The sequence below is a fragment of the Salvelinus fontinalis genome, chromosome 12, assembly GCF_029448725.1.
Source record: "Salvelinus fontinalis isolate EN_2023a chromosome 12, ASM2944872v1, whole genome shotgun sequence".
Classification (NCBI taxonomy): Eukaryota; Metazoa; Chordata; class Actinopteri; order Salmoniformes; family Salmonidae; genus Salvelinus; species Salvelinus fontinalis.
This window is the reverse complement of record NC_074676.1, coordinates 38,170,288-38,191,810: the sequence shown is the minus strand read 5'-3', so window position 1 is coordinate 38,191,810 and position 21,523 is coordinate 38,170,288. Positions and strand designations below refer to the sequence as shown.

General features: G+C 40.3%; 1 protein-coding gene across 1 annotated transcript; it reads left to right on the top strand.

Moving 5' to 3' along the window:
* Nucleotides 1-228: 228 nt before the first annotated feature.
* Nucleotides 229-21,322, top strand: LOC129867331 (coiled-coil domain-containing protein 124-like). The gene is made up of 5 exons (XM_055940663.1): nucleotides 229-338; nucleotides 15,520-15,703; nucleotides 15,891-16,095; nucleotides 16,200-16,305; nucleotides 16,581-21,322. The coding sequence occupies exons 2-5, from the start codon at nucleotides 15,545-15,547 to the stop codon at nucleotides 16,780-16,782; spliced, it is 672 nt and encodes a 223-aa protein (XP_055796638.1). The 5' UTR covers nucleotides 229-338; nucleotides 15,520-15,544; the 3' UTR covers nucleotides 16,783-21,322.
* Nucleotides 21,323-21,523: the final 201 nt, after the last annotated feature.

Sequence of the window (21,523 nt, the reverse complement as noted above, 5' to 3'; positions counted from 1 at the left end):
TCCTTTGAAACATGTTTTGGAAATATTCAAGCTGAATATTGACTATAAATGTGATTTCTGTGGAATGGAGAAGGAGAACATTTTGCATTTGTTTTTTGTCTGTATTTATAGTATACATTTTTAGATTGACATACAGAATTATGTTACAAAAAAATAGGACCGGTTGTACTATTTAATGGTTTTGATATAATGATTTATTTCAGAAATTATGACATTTATCTCTTAAACAAGCCATTTCGTTCAGCACGTCATCACGGTGCGTCGTCACGAAAGGGTTATTTCATAGCTCAATGGTCTGACACTCAGATGCCTTTTTCGAAACAACATCTGTCGCTCAGGTATAGCCCTTCTCCTTTCACACTTTTATTTATTTTTACATTGGTTAAGAGATTCAATTGGCACGGAGACACTGAAATATTGGTCTTGGCTAGCTAACTTGCTCATAACAGGCTGGTTAGCTAGCTAGCAGTAACTTGCTCATTTATACAGCCATCGCTATGGAAGCTGGAAACTAGCTAGGTTGCAAGACGTTTTATGTGTGGTTACTGGTAATATGTTGGGTAAATACATAACTCGTATGACTAAAGTATCTTGCTAGGTAGTTAACGTTTGTCGAATGTTTTGTAAGCGTGTTACTAACGTTACCTTGCAGGATTGCTGGAGTTAGGCTACATGGTTGATATGTATAACTTCTAATGTAATGTTACTTATATCAGCAAGCCAGTGTGTAACATGCGTTTGCCCGGTTTCCCAAAAACATCTGACGGCAAAGTTCATCCTTCGAAGGTGCATCATTAAATGTCCGAGCTGTTAACCAAAACCATCGTTAACGTTGCCTGCCTTATAACACTAGGCTGGACAATAGAACGAGTTAAAATTCACCTAATGCTTAAGAACGTTGGCTAAACTGGAACACTAGCGCGATCCCATAGCAAATTAATGGAATCGAACGTTCGCAGATCCTGTTTTGACTGGGGTGATGTTTTGAACTAAATTTCGCCTAAATGGCACAAAATGTATCCCTTTTTATTTTACCACTACAATCTGTTCTTCGGACGAAACTGAAAGAAAAAAAAACTTGTGTAGAAAGTAAACATCCGCACCTCAATGGTGTCAACTGTGCTTATGTCTGCGTAATGAGATAGTAAGGAAAAAATAAAAAGGTATATTTCTGGTTTAGCGATCGCCGCCCAAGACTTATACAATTACAGAGGAGATTCACATGATTAAAATGGCGTCCGACTTGAAAAAAATAAAAATACACACATTGCGAGATATTTGGCGAAATGGACAGACATGCCTATATTTCCCCATAGGAAACGATGGGAAGAACGCAGAATTCCAATATAATTTTTGTTTAAATTTTAACTATTAACAACGTGAGCAGGTATCATTGCCAACAATAGCCAAGCAGGTATTGTGAAGTTGAACAATAAACTGGGAATAGAATGTTCGGAAGGCAAGTTGGGGGTGCCACAGTGCTCAATAGAACTAATAGGGGCTGGCAGGGTGAACAATGCACTAAAATAAGGCCTGTTTTTTCGCGATTACTTTAAAACACCGAGTTAAAGACAGTTTCAAGTTGGATATTCGACGGATATTCGCTCTTTCAAACCTCAATAGCTTTCAAACCACTTGACCCACATACTCCAAAAAAGTTTAACGATGTTGGAAAAATTGCGCACAACATTGCACAGGTCTCATTTTCACGATTTGGACATTAATTCGCGTTCCAAAGCTAATACACGTGGAAATGTGTCCAGCATTTTGTATTTCTAGTTGAATTAGTTAGGGAGGTAAACAAAGTACAAACTTTTGTTTACATTCGAACTTCAATAGCTCCTTGGTCATGTGACCTACTTGACTCAAACAAGGTTCAGAATGTCCACTGACTGCCCTTCTATATTGCACATCCTTTGGTTTGTCCATTGTCATCTCACACATTTTTACATGAATTTTTCCAAAGTTAAAATTTCAATAGATCATTGGTCATGTGACCTACTGACTTCAAACAAGGTTCAGAATGTCCACTCAGTGGCCCTACACATTGCACACCTTTAGTTTGTCAATTTTCATCTCACGTTTTTACATACATTTTTCAGAATTTAAAATTTCAATAGCTCGTTTGTCATTTGACCTACTGACTTCAAACAAGGTGCAGAATGTACCCTTCTATATTGCACACTCGTGTTTGTGTAGTGTAAAATCACGTGGTGTAACGTACATTTTTCATAATTTTAAATTGCAATAGCCCCTTGGTCATGTCAATTACACACCTAAGAAGCGTGCAGTGGATATACACCCATATTGCATAACCTCTAGTCATGTATCTTCTATATTGTTGTACATTAATATTAGTTTGACAATTAGGGGGTTCAGTCCAGTGTTGTTTACCCTTTTCTTTCATATTTATCTAATAATAATTGGTAGTTCTAAGTAGTTATTTTCCCAGTTTTTAAAATATTTTTCCACAGTATTTAACAGCGCTACACAATAGGAGAGAGACAGATAATCTCTTTTCATCGTTAATATCAACCATAAAGGAAAAGGGCAAAAAGTACGAGTGTCATGTTATTAATTGTCCAAAACAGGGATGGAGAGTGAGCTAGTGAGGTAGGCTGCAGTGGGTTTGCTGGTCAATACATATAATGAACATGTAACCATAGTAATGTCGGCCAGTAAATCAATGAGTAAAAATGAAATATTGACAAATGAAACATAAATTGTAGACCTTTAATCTTTTCCAACGTGTCAACAGACACTTCAAATAGGTCTTTCTCTTTATCCCTGGTTGATGTACATTTCAGAGCCTCTTCAGTGTGGGTGGGGTATAGCATACATTTTCAACAACAAAGACTGCACTTCCAGTTTGTGTTCTTTACTCTGTTGAACTATTTTGTCTTCATTCCTAGGCACAGCACATGGAACCACCGTTGGCATGCAAAACATTCAATCTAAAACAAAGCGTAACACGTTATAAATAATATCAATGCAGTATGACAAATTAGCCATCCATTGGGTTATATCTTAAATTGTCTTACATGAAGCAGTTGTTGGCTTTGTTGAACTCTGAAATCATAGGCATGAACTGAACATATGGCTGTCCCACACAACTACATACAACTATAGAATTTACATTTACTTTGAATTAAATGTCATTACATACCAGAAAGTTTTAGTATATCCTCAGCCATTTCTTTTTGCAGTTGCTCCATGTGTTTTTGAAGGTTCTATATCAATTTGGGAGGGGATGTTGGGGAAGTTCTGTGCAAATTCCTTGGCCATCTACACCAAAAAATAAAATAGTTTTTGACCTAATTGTCACATAACAGCTAACCATTCATTATTGAAAATATAACTATCAAACCTGCATTACAAAGACCCCGCAGCTGAAGGTGTCCTGCTGCATGGTGTGAGTTATTACCCCTCCTTTCCACTTTATGTCCGCCCAGTCGTCTTTTCCATGGCAGGATCTTCTCATTTTGAAGTATTCTCTTTTTTTATGTAAACATAATGGAATTCTGATTAATTATAGGCAAATGAATACACAATCCACATTTGTATGCTGTTTTCCTTATCACCATAATCTAGTAGTAATTTATTAGTAGAGGTAATTTCCTTTATGCCCCATTCTACACTCAGCCTAAATGATAGGCACTGAACCATTTACAGGACAATAATAAAAGTAGCATATAGGATCCAACCCTATCACAGAGTGAATAAATGTAGAGCGTTTGTAGACTTTAAGAAAAAAATATTAAGTGACAGTTTCATCAGTACGTGCTTAAAGAAAGTCATATCACAAAGATCACAGATGACAGTGCCCACCAAATCTGACTTGTAAGCACAAAAGGGTGTTAAAGTGTGTTCTGAAAATGTCAGTTGTTGAACATAATACTTCTATTTGCAATAGTAATTTATGACAAATGCAGTTGAGGAATATTCCATGTATCAAAACTACATGTAGGACGGACATAAGACATTCCCACATACAGTATACATATGCATAGAGGCATTTTTCAGCTATTATTTTACCACTAAGAATCCAGAATGGATATGACAATGGGGCCAGCACAGGATGTAATACACCCTTACAACAATCTACTTTTTGATCTTCTTGACTTCTTATCTGTTAAACTGCTACTATGTGTCAAGAAAAGAGCCCCAATTAGAGGTTAGTGTACTCTAGTAAAAAAGGGCTGGTTTAGATTAAAAATTATTGCCCTGTGTCCCCGTTCATAGGGGCATGAGAGACTAGTCAGTGGTAGAATTGAGTTGGCACTTTATTGGCCCACAGACCCACAAGGTTGAGGTTACTCTTTTTTTTGTTTTGTTGTTGTTGCATTGATGCATTGTGTCTTCTAACTGTCCAAGAATTGGATCCAAAGTGTTGGGACATATTTGTTCCCATAAATACAAAGGAGGTTGTCTCTCCTCATACCTCTGGCACTTTGGTCAGACTGCCAGACTGTGTGTAAACTTTATGATGGGGCCGGCAACGGAGTTCCCATTGACTAAGCACCACAGAGCCAATCAGGAGAGAATGCACAGGTCAAGGGTGCCAATTGAAAGTCAAGGGGTGTGTCTGTGCCTTTTTGGATTACTCTCGCTTTACAGAGAACCCCTGTGGTTCAAGTCAAGAGCTACCCTTCCCCTTTCAGTCTGCTCTGTGCAAGTCTGAAAGTGACAGAGCCAGCATCCAAGTGTTTTTCACAGTATGTCATAAAAAAGTATTACACTTATGAATGTATGTAAAATGCTAATATGTATTAGATCCAGTACAATGGAATAACTAAGACCTGAATTTGAATGCAGCGTGTTGCGATTCCTCCTTCTCTTTCTGTCCAGCAGATTCAAACAAAAATACTTGGCCTGATGGTTCATGCAGATACTGGGGGAGCAATATAGAAATGTATTGATCAATTAAATTATTTAACTATTAAATGACCCATATCACAAAAAAATTATTTTGGAAAAAGGATTTTACACACAATGAACTTCCAGTGGTTCTGGTTCACATTCAAGAAACTCATGACAGCATTGTAGTTACTGAAGTTCACCTGAAATAAATAATTTCACATGCTTGCCACTAAGCCAATTCCACTAACAGATTGTATTAGTATCTTGGGCAGACTTTGCTTGCACACTAAACCTCTTTCTCCATTTAGAATGACTTGGGCTGAGTAGTGATTTAGGATGTAAATCTTTGTCCCATGACCACAGATTTTTGGGGTTGCTTGAAAGTACAATTCGATTGTCTGTATAAGGAGAGAAAGTAAAACTACAAATGCTTTGAATGTGAAGAACATTATACAAATAATTAAGCATAAACTAAAATGCATAGACATTTCAGAGAATATTGGTTAGTTAGAAGGATTGTTTATCGAGATTTAAAACAAACGTAATTACATGTGCCTTTTTATTTGTCTAATATATTCTGTCTACATGCAATTTAATGGGTAATTGTCACATACAATTGAAGTCGAAGTTTACATACTCTTAGGTTGGAATCATTAAAACTCGTATTTTCAACCACTCCACAAGTGTCTTGTTGACAAACTATAGTTTTGGCAAGTCAGTTAGGACATCTACTTTGTGCTAAATCTACTTTGTGATTTTTCCAACAATTGTTTACAGATTATTTCACTTATAATTCACTGTATCACATTTCCAGTGGGTCAGAAGTTTACATACACTAAGTTGACTGTGCCTTTAAACAGCTTGGAAAATTCCAGAAAATGATGTCATGGCTTTATAAGCTTCTGATAGGCTAATTTACATAATTTCAGTCAATTGGAGGTGTACCTGTGGATGTATTTCAAGGCCTTCCTTCAAACTCAGTGCCTCTTTGCGTGACATCTTGGGAAAATCAAAAGAAATCAGCGAAGACCTCAGAAAAAAAATTGTAGACCTTCACAAGTCTGGTTCATCCTTGGGAGCGATTTCCAAACGCCTGAAGGTACCACGTTCATCTGTACAAACAATAGTACGCAAGTATAACCACCATGGGACCACACAGCCGTCATACTGCTCAGGAAGGAGCCCCATTCTGTCTCCTAGAGATGAACGTACTTTGGTGCGAAAAGTGCAAATAAATCCCAGAACAACAGCACCAGAACTTATGAAGATGCTGGAGGAAGCGGCTACAAAAGTCAAAATGGCTTAAGGACAACAAAGTCAAGGTGTTTGAGTGGCCATCACAAAGCCCTGACGTCAAGCCTATAGAACATTTGTGGGCAGAGCTGAAAAAGCGTGTGCTAGCAAGGAGGCCTACAAACCTGACTCAGTTACATGAGCTCTGTCAGGAGGAATGGGCCAAAATTCACCCAACTTATTGTGGGAATCTGGTGGAAGGCTATCCAAAACATTTGACCCAAGTTAAACAATTTAAAGGCAATGCTACTAAATACTAAATGAGTGTATGTAAACTTATGACCCACTGGGAATTTGATGAAAGAAATAAAAGCTGAAATAAATCATTCTCTCTACTATTATTCATTTCACATTCTTAAAATAAAGTGGTGATCCTAACTGACCTAAGACAGGGAATTTTTACTAGGATTACATGTCAGGAATTGTGAAAAACTGAGTTTAAATGTATTTGGCTGAGGTGTATGTAAACTTCCAGACTTCAACTGTATATATGCCTTGTTAGGGAGATTAAGTATCATACATAAGGCGTTATGTAGTCAAAAAAAGTGTTATTGCTGACATTACTGTGTTTACGTGATGACACATCTTCACTATTTACTTTAAAGTGACAGAATAAGGACCATAAATATTCAAGTGTGTGTCATCAGAAACATTCAACTCCAATTCCAGTTAACTACATAATGATATTACTTGGTTAGGTGCACATCTAATGTACTTCTATGTTCATCCTTCATACGCTATGTTTACAATTGTGATAAATGCTTATTGTCATATTATGACTAGTATTTATTACCTCACCCACAAGCATTTGTGGGACTGCAGAGTTTTAAACTCTTAATTAATGATGGCGAAGGAAAGAGGACTTTTTGTCTGTACCACCTCACAATTGTTTCTTCGCCACAGAGCTTTGACCTGCAATATTTTATTTATTTATTTAACCTTTATTTAACTAGACAAGTCAGTTAAGAACAAATTCTTATTTTCAATGATGGCCTAGGAACAGTGGGTTAACTGCCTTGTTCAGGGGCAGAACGACAGATTTTTACCTTGTCAGCTTGGGGATTCGATCTTGCAACCTTTCGGTTGCAGGTCCAAAGCTCTAACCACTAGGCTACCTGTCGTCCCAATGTGCAAATGAAACACATTTAGAAGAGTTATTGTCCTCTTAAACATGAACTGAAAACAAACTCACAATCCTTTAACATTTGAAAAACAAACATTGTCACTGTGTGCTTGTATGTCATCTTTCCTGCCCTCTAGATTCTCTGCCTCATCTTCTGTCCCTCTGTCTCTGGAGTAATGATCTAGTTGGTGTTGAGTGAATTTCTGTCCATCATCAAGATTTCCCTTTCCATTGTCATCTTTATTTTCCAGTTTCATGACACGCTCTGTTTCTAATGTGTTAACTCAATCATTTTGTTTTCTGTTTTCTTTAATGACATTAAAAGTTAATTAATCACTATGTCGATACCTTTACGTCACTCAGAAATACAAAAAGCTAAGTTGATCACTGCACAGGAAAAAAAACTGTAGTTCAACATGTAGTTGTGGTTGGAATGTTAGACATTTTGGTGTTACACAAAAGAAAGGAATTTATTTTTCCAGTTAGAAATAGTAGGCCATGCATCAAATAACTATTTTCATCAGTAAAAGGAACCCTCAAATGCACTACAGCATTTTGTAAGTTGTCTGCAGGTGGCTTGTGAATGCACTCAAATATCAAGTCATTATCAGGTTATGTAAACTGTGTGCTAATACTCAGAGTAGAAGGATTTGTGTTAATGTACAGTATATGAAAGTGATTATTATTTCACGTCATCAATCTCACTCTGACAAATCCCTGCCTATTACTGTGATTAAAAAGAGCATATGAAACATTGTTTTTCATGAGGCCTACCTGTGCACCTTCCTTTAAGCACTTCTGTTTGAACACCTCTCCTGTCCTTGATCCATTCCACATACAGACATTTTTGCGGATCTTTTCAGTGTCCATGTGAAAGATAGTTATTGCGAGGATAGAACATTTGTTGACTTCAAATTTTTTTAAACACCCATGTAAAATGAAGGCCTGCAAGCTTACAGATTTAAGTCTAATAGCATGAGATGAAAGTAGACAAACATCAAAGTGTACGATATGAAGGTATAGTCAGTGGACATTCTGAACCTTGTTTGAAGTCATTAGGTCACATGACCAAAGAGCTATTGAAATTTTACATTTAGAAAAATTCATGTGAGATGAAAATGGACAAACTAAAGGGTGTGCAATATAGAAGGGTAGTCGGTGGTGGACATTCTGAAACTTGTTTGAAGTCAGTAGGTCATATGACCAAAGAGCTATTGAAATTTTACATTTAGAAAAATTCATGTGAGATGAAAATGGACAAACTAAAGGGTGTGCAATATAGAAGGGTAGTCGGTGGTGGACATTCTGAAACTTGTTTGAAGTCAGTAGGTCACATGACCAAAGAGCTATTGAAATTTTACATTTAGAAAAATTCATGTGAGATGAAAATGGACAAACTAAAGGGTGTGCAATATAGAAGGGTAGTCGGTGGTGGACATTCTGAAACTTGTTTGAAGTCAGTAGGTCATATGACCAATGAGCTATTGAAATTCCAAAATGTAAATAAATAATTGAAAATAGTGCGAGATGTAAATCGAAGAAAAAAAGTGTGCAATGTGTATCTATGCCAGTGAGTTAGCTACAACCAGTTTTAGGAGTAATGGTTAAAGAGCTATTGAAACGTGAACATTTTGATTTGTCACTGTTGACTGTCCCTAACTGCTGTTGGTGGACATAAGGAAAACTACAGGCAAATATGTGTCGAATATCCAACCTGAAACTGTCTTTACCTCGGTCTTCAAAACGACGGCAAGCAACTGGGAAATATGGTCATATTATGAAACTGGGTTCCACGGCGGATGCAACTAGTTTTTCTCTGAAAAGAACGTTGTTAAAAATGTAATGTGTCCAGCCTAATAACACCATGCCCAAACTGCGGACTTCATCGTGCGCAAAGTGATTTTGTCCCCCCACACCAAACGCGATCACGACACGCAGGTTGAAATATTAAAATAAACTCTGAACCAATTATTATATTAATTTGGGGACAGGTCAAAAAGCATTAAACATTTTATGGTAATTTAGCTAGCTAGCTTGCAGTTGCTAGCTAATTTGTCCTATTTTGCTAGCTTGCTGTTGCTGGCTAATTTGTCATGGGATATAAAGGTTGAGTTGTTATCTTACCTGAAATGCACAAGGTCCTCTACTCTGACAATTAATACACACACAAAACGGTCAACTGAATTGTTTCTAGTCATCTCTCTTCCGTCCAGGCCTTTTGTTGTTTGGACTTTATATGGCGATTGGCATCTAACTTTCATAAGGTGTATTACCACAACTGACCGGCCTCATTTCATCATTCAATCACCCACGTGGGTATAACCAATGCTTCTATTGCCCAATGCTTCTATAAACCAAAGATGAGATGGGAGAGGCAGGACTTTCATTCAGCGTCACAAATAGAACTCACTTCTATTTTAGCACTTGGCAGCGCATGAGCAGTATGGGTGCAATGATTGAGTAACATGTATGTGTACATTTATTTTGCAATGAGAGTGGTGTGGTTAGCATGTTACACGCTGCCCAAACCGGACATGTCGCGTGCGCTGCAAAATACATTTACATATGTTATTAAATCATTGCATCCACACTGCTCGCGAGGGTCTGCGTTGCCAGGTGCTAAAATAGAAGTTGATTTATATTTGTGGTACAGAACGTGCTGCAAGTTCTGCCTCCAACATGTCCTCATTGGCTTTTAGAAGCATATACCCACGTAGGTGACTGAAAAATGAACTGAGCTCAGTTATGGTAATACACCTTATTATGATAGTTAGTTGCCAATCGCCATATAAAGTCCAAAGAAGAAAAAGCCTGGAAGGAGGAGAGATGACTAGAAACGATTCGGTTGACCGTTTTGTGTGGATTAATTGTCAGAGTAGAGGACCTTGTGTATTTTAGGTAAAATAACAAATCAATGTCTATATCCCAGGACAAATTAGCTAGCAACTGCAAGCTAGCTAAATTGGCATAAATGTTTAATGCTTGTCGACCTGTCCCCAAACTAATATAATTGGTTCAGACTTTGTTATGATATTTCAACCTGTGTGTTGTGATCGCGTCTGGTGTGGGGGGACAAAATCTCTTTGTGCACACGGTTGTCCGGTTTGGGTATGGTGTCACATGCTGACCAGACCGCGCGTGCGCATGTTGATTTTGTCCACCCACACCAAACGATCAGGACACGCAGGTTGAAATGTCAAAACAAACTTTGAACCAACTATATTAATTTGGGGACAGGTCGAAAAGCATTAAACATCCTGGGATATAAACATTGGGCTGTTATTTTATCTGAAATGCACAATGTCCTCTACTCCGACCATCCACAGATAAAAGGGTAAACCGAGTTCGTTTCTAGTAATCTCTCATCCTTCAGGCTTCTTCTTTGGACTTTATATGCCTGTTGGCAACCAACTTTAAGGTGCATTACCACTACCAACTGGCCTGGAGTGTGGACCTCAGTTCATCTTTCAATCGCCCACGTGGGTATATGCTCCTAAAAACCAATGGGGAGAGGTGGGACTTGCAGCGCGTCACAAATAGAACCAAGTTCTAGTTTAGCGCCTGGCTACGCAGACGCTCATTGACTCGCGCAATGATTGAATAACGTGTACATTTATTTAGCAGCGCATGAGATGCAGTGTGGTCAGCATGTCAGCCACTTGTCAAACTAGCGGGTGTCGTGGATGATTTTTTTTGTTAAGTGCATTTTTATTGGTTCTGCCTAAAGAATTAGAATAAGCAGCGTCAATATTTGCAGCCGTAGGTGGTAATAGGTGCTGATCCATCGTCAGTATTGTGAAATAATGTTAAGGTAAGGTTTATATGGAGAAGGTTGATCCGAGAGCAGTGCTCCCTTTATTTCAATACTATCAGTATTGACACATGCTCCAACGACGCACTTAGCGAATGTTCTCTCTGCATGGTGTTTTGAGAAACGCATGTTACATCTTCAGCTGTTGTAGGAAAGATGCATTGTTAGCAATGGAAACCTGGCCCTTGTCAGATTGCTTGCTATCGGAATGGGCTGGCATCCTCAGTTGATCAGTGCCCGGTTTCCCAAAATCATCTAAAGGGATTTGCAGACAGTACGATTTTGGCTGTTTTATGCCACGATTTTGCCATCCCAGACAACATTTCCAAGAAGGTGGTCAAATTCTTAGGTCGGACATCTTGGCTCATTCAGTGTGACAGGGTCTAGGTCTGCCAATCTTTTTTTTTTTAAGTACCGCAACCTGCGGTACAATAGGCTCTGACAAAGTTCTAGCAGTGTACGATTTTTTTGTTGTTGTTGCCTTTATCGTGTAGTCTGGCTGGTGTTATGAGCCGATCCCAGTGACTGACCAATAGAAACATGGCCGGCACCAAGATTTAAACGTTTAGTCTACATGCTGTCAAGAAGAACGATTTCCATAATAATGACACATCTGAAATGACACATCTGAAATCAGGCTACCTGATGGTGATTTTGCGCATTTATCAAAATCCCAATCAAAATAAACGTTCTACCACTGCGACCATGTTATTTTGGGGAAGCCTATTTGATTCTGAGTTCAGACATATGAAGTTTGTATGTGAGAACTAATTCTAAGATGCATAATTACTCACTTTATAATTTTAATTGTCACACGCTTCATAAACAACAGGTGTAGACTAACAGTGAAAAGCTTACTTACAGGCCCTTCCTAATAATGCACTATACTCCCTCCAAAAAATTGTAACACAAGGAATAAAAACTCAATGATAGCTTGGCTATATACATGGGGTACCAGTGCTGAGTCGATGTGCAGGGGAACAAGGAAATTGAGGCAGATATGTACATATAGGTAGGGATAAAGTGACTAGGCAACAGGATAGATAAGACAGTAGCAGCAGTGTTTGGCGATTGTGTGTATGTGTTTGGGTAGTGTCCAGTGTGTGTGCATAGTTAAAAAGAGTTGGTGCAAAAAGGGCCGACGCAGACAACCCAATAGCTACTCGGACTAACTATTTAGCAGTATTATAGCTTGGGTGTAGAACCTGTTCAGGAGCCTTTTGGTCCCAGACTTAGCGCTCCGGTACGGTTTGCCGTGCGGTAGCAGAGAGAACTCTATGACTTTGGTGGCTGGAGTCTTTCACAATTTTTAGGGCCTTCCTCTGACACCGCCTGGTATAAAGGTCCTGGGTGGCAGGGAGTTCGACTCCAGTGATGTACTGGGCTGTAGGCACTACCCTCTAGCGCCTTACAGTCGGATGCCGAGCAGTTGCCATACCAAGCGGTGATTCAGCCAGTCAAGATGCTCTCAATGGTGCAGCTGTATAACTTTTTGAGGATCTAAGGGACCATGCCATATCTTTTCAGCCTCCTGAGGGGGAAGAGGCATTGTCATGACCTCTTCACGACTGTGTTGGTGTGTTTGGACCATGATAAGTCCTTAGCGATGTGGACACAGGAGCTTGAAGCTCTCGACCCGTTCCATTACAGCCCCGTTGATGTGAATGAGGGCATATTTGTCTCTCCGTTTCTTGTAGTCCACGATAAGCGCCTACCCTCACTACCCGGCCCATCAGGAAGTCCAGGAATCAGTTGAGGAAGATGTTCATTCATTACCAGGGAGCTTAGATTGGAGGGCATTATGGTGTTGAACGTTGAGATGTAGTCTATGAACAGCATTCTCACCTAGGTGTTCCTTTTGTCCAGGTGGGAAAGGGCAGTGTGGAGTGCAGTAGAGATTGTCATCTGTTAGGACTGTATGGAATTGGAGTGAGTCGAGCGTTTCTGGGATGATGGTGTTGATGTGAGCCATGGCCAGTCTTTAAAGCATTTCATGACTACAGATGGGAGTGCTACGGTGTGGTAGTTGTTTAGACAAGTTACCTTGGCGTTCTTGGGCACAGGGAGTATGGTGGTCTGCTTGAAACATGTAGGTATTACAGACTGTGTCAGAGAGAGGTTGAAAATGTCAGTGAAGACACTGAGTACTCGTCCTGGTAATCTGTCTGGTCCTGCGTCCTTGTGAATGTGAACCTGTTTAAAGGTGACATCACATCGGCTACGGAGAGCGTGATCACAGTCGTCCGGAACGGCTGGTGCTCTCACGAATGGTTCAGTGTTGCTTGCCTCAACGTGAGCATAGAAGGAATGTTGCTTGTCAGTGAAGCTCTCAGTTGGGTTTCCCTTTGTAATCTGTGATGGATGTGGCAGGGCTTGTAAACTGACGAGCATCCTGTATTGTTTAATGGTTTGCCTGAGTGCGTTTTGGGCCATAAGCCAATGGCTTTGCCTGTTTAATGGTTTGCCTGAGGGCGTAGCGGGATTTCTTTATAAGCGTCTGGATTAGTGTCCCGCTCCATGAAAGTGGCAGCTCTAGCCTTTAGCTCAGTGCGGATGTTGCCTGTAATCCATGGCTTCTGGTTGGGAAATGTACCTACTGTCACTGTGGGGATGACTTTGTCAATGCTCTTATTAATGAAGCCGGTGACTGATGTGGTAAACTCCTCAATGCCATCTGATGAATTCCGGAACATATTCCAGTCTGTGCTAGCAAAACAGTCCTGTAGTTTGGCATCCGCTTCATCGGATCACTTCCGTATTGAGTGCGTCATTGATACTTCCTGTTTTGAGTTTTTGCTTGTTAGAAAGAATCCGGAAGATAGATTAATGTAAGATTTGCCAAATGGAGGGTGAGGGAGAGCTTTGTATGTGTCTCTGTGGAGTAAAGGTGATCTAGAGTTTATTTTACTCTAGTTGCACAGGTGACATGCTGGTAGAAATGAGGCATCCCCCCCTGCATTAAAATCACCGGCCGCTAGGGGCACCCTCTGGATGAGCATTTTCTTGTTGGCTTATGGCCCTAAACAGCTTCTTGAGTGCGGTCTTAGTGCCAACATCAGTTTGAGGTGGTAAATAGACAGCTACGAAAATATAGATGAAAACTCTTGGTAAATAGTAGGGTCTACAGTTTATCATTAGGTATTCTAACTCAGGCAAGCAGAACCTTGAGACTTCCTTAATATTTTGGATCGCATACCAGTCTTTGTTGACAAAGAGAGACACCCCATGAGCAGAGTGAGGCTTGCGTTGCTGTCACATGCGCAGATCAAATACACCGCTGCAGTTGACGTAGCCTACGTCGACTTACGTAGCATCGCAAGTAGTACTGACTCAGATCTTTTAAACTTGTTCAGTCAAAATAATTGATCTTTCTACTAATTTTGTTCATTTAAGTAATGCCCAGAACACGCAAAACCCCCTACCGGTGAACGATGAACTGGAAATTTGAGTCATGATTCTACAAGACTCTCGTTCACCATAAGGGTCATATTGGAGCTGTCATTTGTGACTAAGACTTGCAAACGTGTGCTTTAAAACAATGTACATTTGTTGATTGCTAGGCATACAAATAAGATTATTTCTTGATACATTTGAAACTGTTTAGTTGTGGCCGCAACCGGACTAGATTGTGATTGACTCTCTGCGGAATGCATTGCTTGACTGCCGTGAGGGTGATGAGCACAATGTCGTTTGCGAACTGCAGCCCCACCCCCCAAGCGATTTGTTCTCAAGTTCGAGTTTGTTGAGCAGAGGCTGTGTACGTTTTGGTTCTACAGAGCTGTGTCCATAACATTCAGTAATCAATTAATTGCGTTAATTCTTGCACCATGCGATCAATTATGAGTTCTAAACATGTATTTTTCTTTATACTCATGATCTATTTCCCTGCACTCATATGACAGAGTTGGTAGTCTGAGCACATCTCTGGAGATGCTGAGCTGGAGGAGCGTGTATTAGTCCTGCTGTAGGACTCATTGCAGCTAGCACTAGCAGGTCAAACGAACGATTAACATTAAGTCTTTTCAGAAAAGCTAATCATAATTCTAGTCAATATAAAGAGTAGTTGGGGAAAAAAACAATTGTTCGAACTGATCATCACTACTCGTAAGCCAATCGCAGAATGTGATGACAGAACTGAAGCAAATTGTACAATCTGGCCAGGTTGATATCAAGATTTTGATTAGGTAACATTACACAGTGTGACTTGATAATTGTAAAAGACTAACATAGTCTGCAAAGGCCTTAAAGGCTAAGTTCATCGTTAGAATTGTACGGTTCTATGGTTCTATTGATGATCTTAGCCTTAAGATGCTTTTGGTTTGTTTAGTCTTATCTTTGGCCCATGGCTCAATTAGATGGTGACTCGGTAAGTTAGCTTGCCACCTGGTTTGGTTTATGATAGAATGTCTAAATAATACTTTGTTTGTGTCAGCTGAAGAGTAGGCCTAGTTTTAGGAATGCCGAAGAAGTTCCAGGGCGAGAACTCCAAGGCGATGACTGCCAAGGCCCGCAAGGCAGAGGCCAAAGCTGTGGAAGACTCCCACAAGAAGAAGGAGCTGGAGGATGCTTTATGGCAGGAGAATGATAAACATGTCCTGAAGAAAGAACAGAGGAAGGTGACTTTTCTTGCTCTGTTTCTTATTCCCACACTGGGTCAAATAGTCTGCAGCACTATTCAATTGGACTATATCACAATCCAATATCTGGCTATGTATGTACAGACCAGACGAATCTGTAATTCCCTGATATGTTGAAGTGGGTCTGATCATTTAGGCTTTAAATGTCTCCTCTCTGAACCTGCAGGACGACAAGGAGAAGAAGCGCCTTGAGGCCCTGGAGAGAAAGAAAGAGAACCAGCGGCTCTTGGATGAGGAGGCTGCAAAGATTAAGGGCAAGGCCAAGGAGGCGGCTGCTGCTGTGGCGGCGTGCAAAGTGACCCGGGCCCAGATTGAGGAGACGCTGCGTATTGAGCAGGCGCTACAACAGCAGGAGCAACCCAAAGAGAAAGGCAACGACCTCACCATTATTCCTTTAAGCATTAACCAGGCTCTTTTTCCTCTCAGGGTTCTGTTGTATTTTTATGTTCCCCCTCTCCTATGTTCGTGTCCACAGAGAAGAGTCAACTGGAGTCACCCCTGGAGGAGAATGTGAATCGCATCATCCCTGAGGAAGGTGCAGTGGATGCTAGATCCATAGAGGATGCCATTGCTGTGCTCAGGTACAGAATACTAAAGAGGCATAACCTCTCAATGTTACCCCCTACAAAAGCAATATTGAAATTACTGTATAGAACTAGGGGAGCCTTTCCATCAGTTTACCATACGTTATCAACATAAAGTGCTTTTGGTGTGACCTACAATGTAGACGTATAACAAGTTACTTTTCACACTCCAGGCTATATAAAGCAGACATGACAGGTATCATAACAAGTATGGGGTTCCATAGAGAACCAAGTTTCAGCCCTCTCCTCGTGTTTGTTTGTTTCTTTCCCAGCACGGCTGAAGAGCTCGACCGCCACCCCGAGCGCAGGGTGAAGGCAGCTTTCACCTCGTACGAGGAACTGAACATGCCCCTCCTTAAAAAAGAGAACCCCAACATGCGGCTGTCACAGCTCAAGCAGCAACTGAAAAAGGAGTGGATGAAGTCGCCAGAGAACCCCCTGAACCAGCGCTTTGCCAACTACAATGCCAAGTGAACCAACTCCAGCAGCAGCTAACACAAAACTGTTACCTATGCATATTGGACCTTACAATGGAAGATGCCTCCAACCTAGAATTATTCCCCCATTATGAATACGTTGCTGGAAAAGCTGCACTCACTCCCTAGGAAGGACCTCTGATGCAAGGATTCACCTTGGGACTTCAGCTTGTTTCATTTAGAGGAAAAGCAAATTCCCCCCATGTTCCTGATGATTTTTCTGTTACTGTGAATTCCCACTTGTGAAGCATCTCAGCGGTTTATGGATTTTATTCCCATTATCAGTTTTTGGCACTTAAGTTGAAAACGGGCGGGGGGTGTGACAGAAGTTTGAGATTAAAAGTAATTTATTACAGTTCACAATACTAGCATCTAATTGTTTCTGAGCGTGAGACTACAGGTATGTCGCTCTGTATAACAGCGTCTGCTAAATGACTCAAATGTGGTCTGCACTCTTGCTATAGTAACCGCCTCCTTTTAAAGGCCCGATGGAGCTGTTTTACACATATGACATTTCTGGGTTACAATTAAGTACCTTACTATACTAGTTTTCCATTAAAATTGTAAATTATTTTCAGCAAAACTTTCTCAGACTTTTCCTAGGACTGTCTGTCTGGGAGTGGTCTGAGTGGGGAGGGGAAAACTCCAAACTAGCTGTTTGGAACTCTTTGTTATTGGTCTAATTTACCACCTGGTGATGACCCAGGCAAGCTGAAAATCACCTGTTTCCATACATTTCATTTTAAAACCTGCTGATTTTAGATGGTCTTGTGTATATTGTATTTTCAACCAGCAATTATCAGGAAATTACTTATGAAATGTTTTATACTTTTACAGTTTTAGTTTCATCAGCTGTTGTACAATATGATACGAAGCATACAAACTGAGTTGTCTGCACTGGGCATTTAACCCTTAATGATAAAAATGACCCACAAAAGAAAATATCATGACCAGAGCCAGCTGTGGACTTATAAGAGCACTGCCCTGTTATAAACTGATATTTTCAGCACCATTGGAAATTACTACCCCTTTACCTATGATAGTGTCTTGTTGCACCTGTTTCCCATCCTAACAGGGCCTTATTAGGTGTACCTAGGGTTGCAAAGGGTCGGAAGCTTTCTTGTACATTTCCATGGGAAGTTACAGTAAGCCTGGGAATTTTGGGAATTTTGCTTAAATTCATCAAAAAAGTTAGCTTATAACAGTGAACCTTTTTTTGTGGGATACACAAGGCAATTCTAGGTCTTGTGGCATATTTTGGTTGAACTATCTCCAATTCAATGGAATTGCAACCCTCTGCATGCACAATGAATTCTTCCATCAAATGTGCATTGCACTCTTCATCACATGTACAGCTGATTCTCTAGCTCTTGCACACTAATGAGATGCTATTGAGCCCACATTACTACACTGTCTGAGCCAAGGACTGTATGCTTTCTGGTAAGTTTTGATTACAATACTGGGTGGGGGGAATATATTTTGACAATTTTTTGTTAACTAGTAAATAGTAGCCTACAGTAAAGTGTGTTTAAATAATTTCTAACTTAACTATTTCTGATAGTTTTTGCTACCATATGGGTTTTAGCTTGCTTGAGCGTGTTAACTGAGTGTTAATTCACCTGTTTCCATACATTTCATTTTAACACATTTATTTAACAAAGGAGTTGTTTAATCTAACTGCCTAACTATTTATCTGTACATGGAATTGTATTAGGGTTTCCCCCCCCAAAATTCTAACCTTTACAGGAAAATGCCACGGGTACTATCTGATGTGTGGAGACATTTCACTGCAGCTAATGTAGAAGGAAAAGCTGTGTACATTTGCAAATACTGTGCCAAATCATATGTGACGAATGCAAGAAAGATGCAGAATCTGATCAAGTGCATAAAGTTCCCTCAACGCTCACAACAAGCAACATCTGACAAAAGTCCCTGTACTTCTATTCGAGGTGAAAATGATGAATTGGACATCTTATCGATAACAACAGCTCATGGTCCTCCTGGAATCAGAAGTGTTTTTGACTCAATGGAGGAACGTAGTCAGAAATGCTGATGAATGTCTCGCTCGAGCTGTGTATGCAACTGGTTCACCTCTGATGCTCACAGGCAATGTGTATTTGAAGAGATTTCTGAATGTTCTTCGCCCAGCATACACCCCTCCATCCAGACATGCTTTATCTACTAATTTGATGGATACAGAGTTCAAGTGACGGTCAAGCAAATCATAGAGAAAGCAGACTGTAATGAAATCATCTCTGATGGGTGATCGAATGTTCGTGGGCAAGGAATAATTAACTAGATTTCCACCCCTCAACCAGTATTCTACAAGAGAACAGACACAAAGGACAACAGACACACCGGTCTCTACATTGCAGATGAGCTGAAGGCAGTCATCAATGACCTTGAACCACAGAAGGTATTTGCACTAGTGACAGGCAATGCTGCGAACATAAAGGCTGCTTGGTCTAAAGTAGGGGAGTCCTACCCTCACATCACACCCATTGGCTGTGCTGCTCATGCATTGAATCTGTTCCTCAAGGACATCATGGCACTGAACAATGGATACACTCTACAAGAGAGCCAAGGAAATGGTTAGGTATGTGAAGGCTCGTCAAGTTATAGCAGCAATCTACCTCACCAAGCAAAGTGTGAAGAATAAGAGCACCACATTGAAGCTGCCCAGCAACACCCGTTGGGGTGGTGTTATCATCATGTTTGACAGTCTCCTGGAGGGGAAGGAGTCTCTCCAAGAAATGGCCATATCACAGTCTGCCAATATCAAGAGGATCCTCCTGGATGATGTATTTTGGGAGAGAGTGGTAAGCAGCCTGAAACTCCTGAAACCTATAGCAGTAGCCATTGCACAGATTGAGGGAGACAATGTCATCCTGTCTGATGTTCAGACTTTGCTTGCAGATGTAGGAGGAGAAATCCGTACTGCCCTGCCCACTTCACTGTTGCTCCAAGCAGAGGAAACTGCAGTTCTGAAATGCATCAAAAAGCGTGAAGACTTCTGCCTGAAGCCCATACAAGCTGCAGCGTACATGTTGGACTCCAAGTATGCTGGCAAGTGCATCCTGTCTGGGGCAGAGATCAACAAGGCCTATGGTGTCATCACTACCGTGTCTCACCACCTTGGGCCTGGATGAGAGCAAGGTTCTCGGCAGTCTGGCAAAGTACACTTCCAAGCAAAGGCTTTGTGATGGAGATGCAATATGGCAGTCGTGCCAGCATATCTCATCAGCCACCTGGTGGAAGGGACTTTGTGGATCTGAGGCTCTGTTGCCTCCATCTTCCAAATCCCACCATCATCAGCCGCCTCAGAGCGCAACTGGTCCTTGTTTGGGAACACACACACCAAAGCACACAACAGGCTGACCAATACAAGGGTTGGAAAATTGGTGGCCATCCGGGCAAATTTTGGGCTTTTTGAGCCTGACAATGAGCCATCATCAACAATGTTTTAAAGTGACAGTGAAGATGAAGCGTCAGTCTGATGTTCAAGAGTTGGACATTGAGGAGGTCCGGGGAGAAGACATGGAACCCTGAGAGAAAGACAACCAAAGCTTTAGTCTAGAAACTATCATTTTACAGATGTATGTTGAAAATGTTTTTGGGAGATGCGATGGATCATTGGTTCATTCAATATTCCCTCTTGTTCAGTGAAGTCAATTAATTTCAAGTTCAATTGTTTTTTACAATTTCTATTGGAATGATTTAATCATTTGCAATTGTCTACTTATGACAGAAACATAAACTTTTTACCCTGTCTCCATATGATATGGTAAATATATCCAATGCAAAAAAACATCCACATTTTAAATGGTATTAATTCCCACGGAAAGTTTCCACCTCTGAATTTTCCCCAAAATGTGCAATCCTAGGTGTACCTGATCAATACTGTTGTTCCTAATCCTGTTAGCATGCTAAATTTGGTCTGAATTCTGCATCTGCTTGCAGGTTACAGCAAGTAAAGACTTTAATATAGACTGAATTGTATGGAGATTGCTTTTCCTAAGTGAGATTTGAAAAGACTATGAAAAAAGATCTTTCAACTGCAGTGATCTGTCTAACTCCAAATACCAAAAACATTTTAAATGCAAGTTTACGTACCATTTTCTCACCTTTGTTTTCAAGAGACTCCTGTCTGGAGTTCCTATTTCATTTATGGAGGCTTAAAGCTCCACATCTCTTGTCAGTTGTTTTAGTAGCTGCTGGTAAGTGTCTTTCAAACCCACCACTGTTATGTATCAAAAACATTATTAATTTAGCACAAATTGGTATTTAAAATGGACCAATCTAGTGCTTTTAAATGCATGACGGAGTCAATTTATGGGAAAGGAGAATTGGAACTCATCCATGTGACACCTATCGCTCTGTTCATCTTTGTTTCCCAGTGGCTCCTGAATGGGACACTCATGCTCTAACACTGGATGACAGTCATCTGACTACATTCACATCCTCTCCATTTATACTGAGCAAAAATAAAGTGTTGGTCCCATGTTTCATGAGCTGAAATAAAAGATCTCAGAAATGTTCCATATACACAAAAAGCTTCTTCCTTTTGAGTTTTGTGCACAAATGTGTTTTCATCCATGTTAGTGACCATTTCTCCTTGCCAAGATAATCCATCCACCTCACCTGACAGGTGTGGCATATCAAGAAGCTGATTAAGCAGCATGATGATTAACAGTGCAGTTTTGGCACAACAAAATGTATCACAGATGTATCAAGTTTTG

What these genes read in the sequence shown, in the direction of transcription:
- LOC129867331 (XM_055940663.1), top strand. Translation starts at nt 15,545, where the DNA reads ATGCCGAAGAAGTTCCAGGGCGAGAACTCCAAGGCGATGACTGCCAAG. An exon ending in GGAGCAACCCAAAGAGAAAG is followed by an intron (nt 16,096 to 16,199) that starts GCAACGACCTCA and finishes TCGTGTCCACAG; the next exon opens with AGAAGAGTCAACTGGAGTCA. An exon ending in GATGCCATTGCTGTGCTCAG is followed by an intron (nt 16,306 to 16,580) that starts GTACAGAATACT and finishes TTTCTTTCCCAG; the next exon opens with CACGGCTGAAGAGCTCGACC.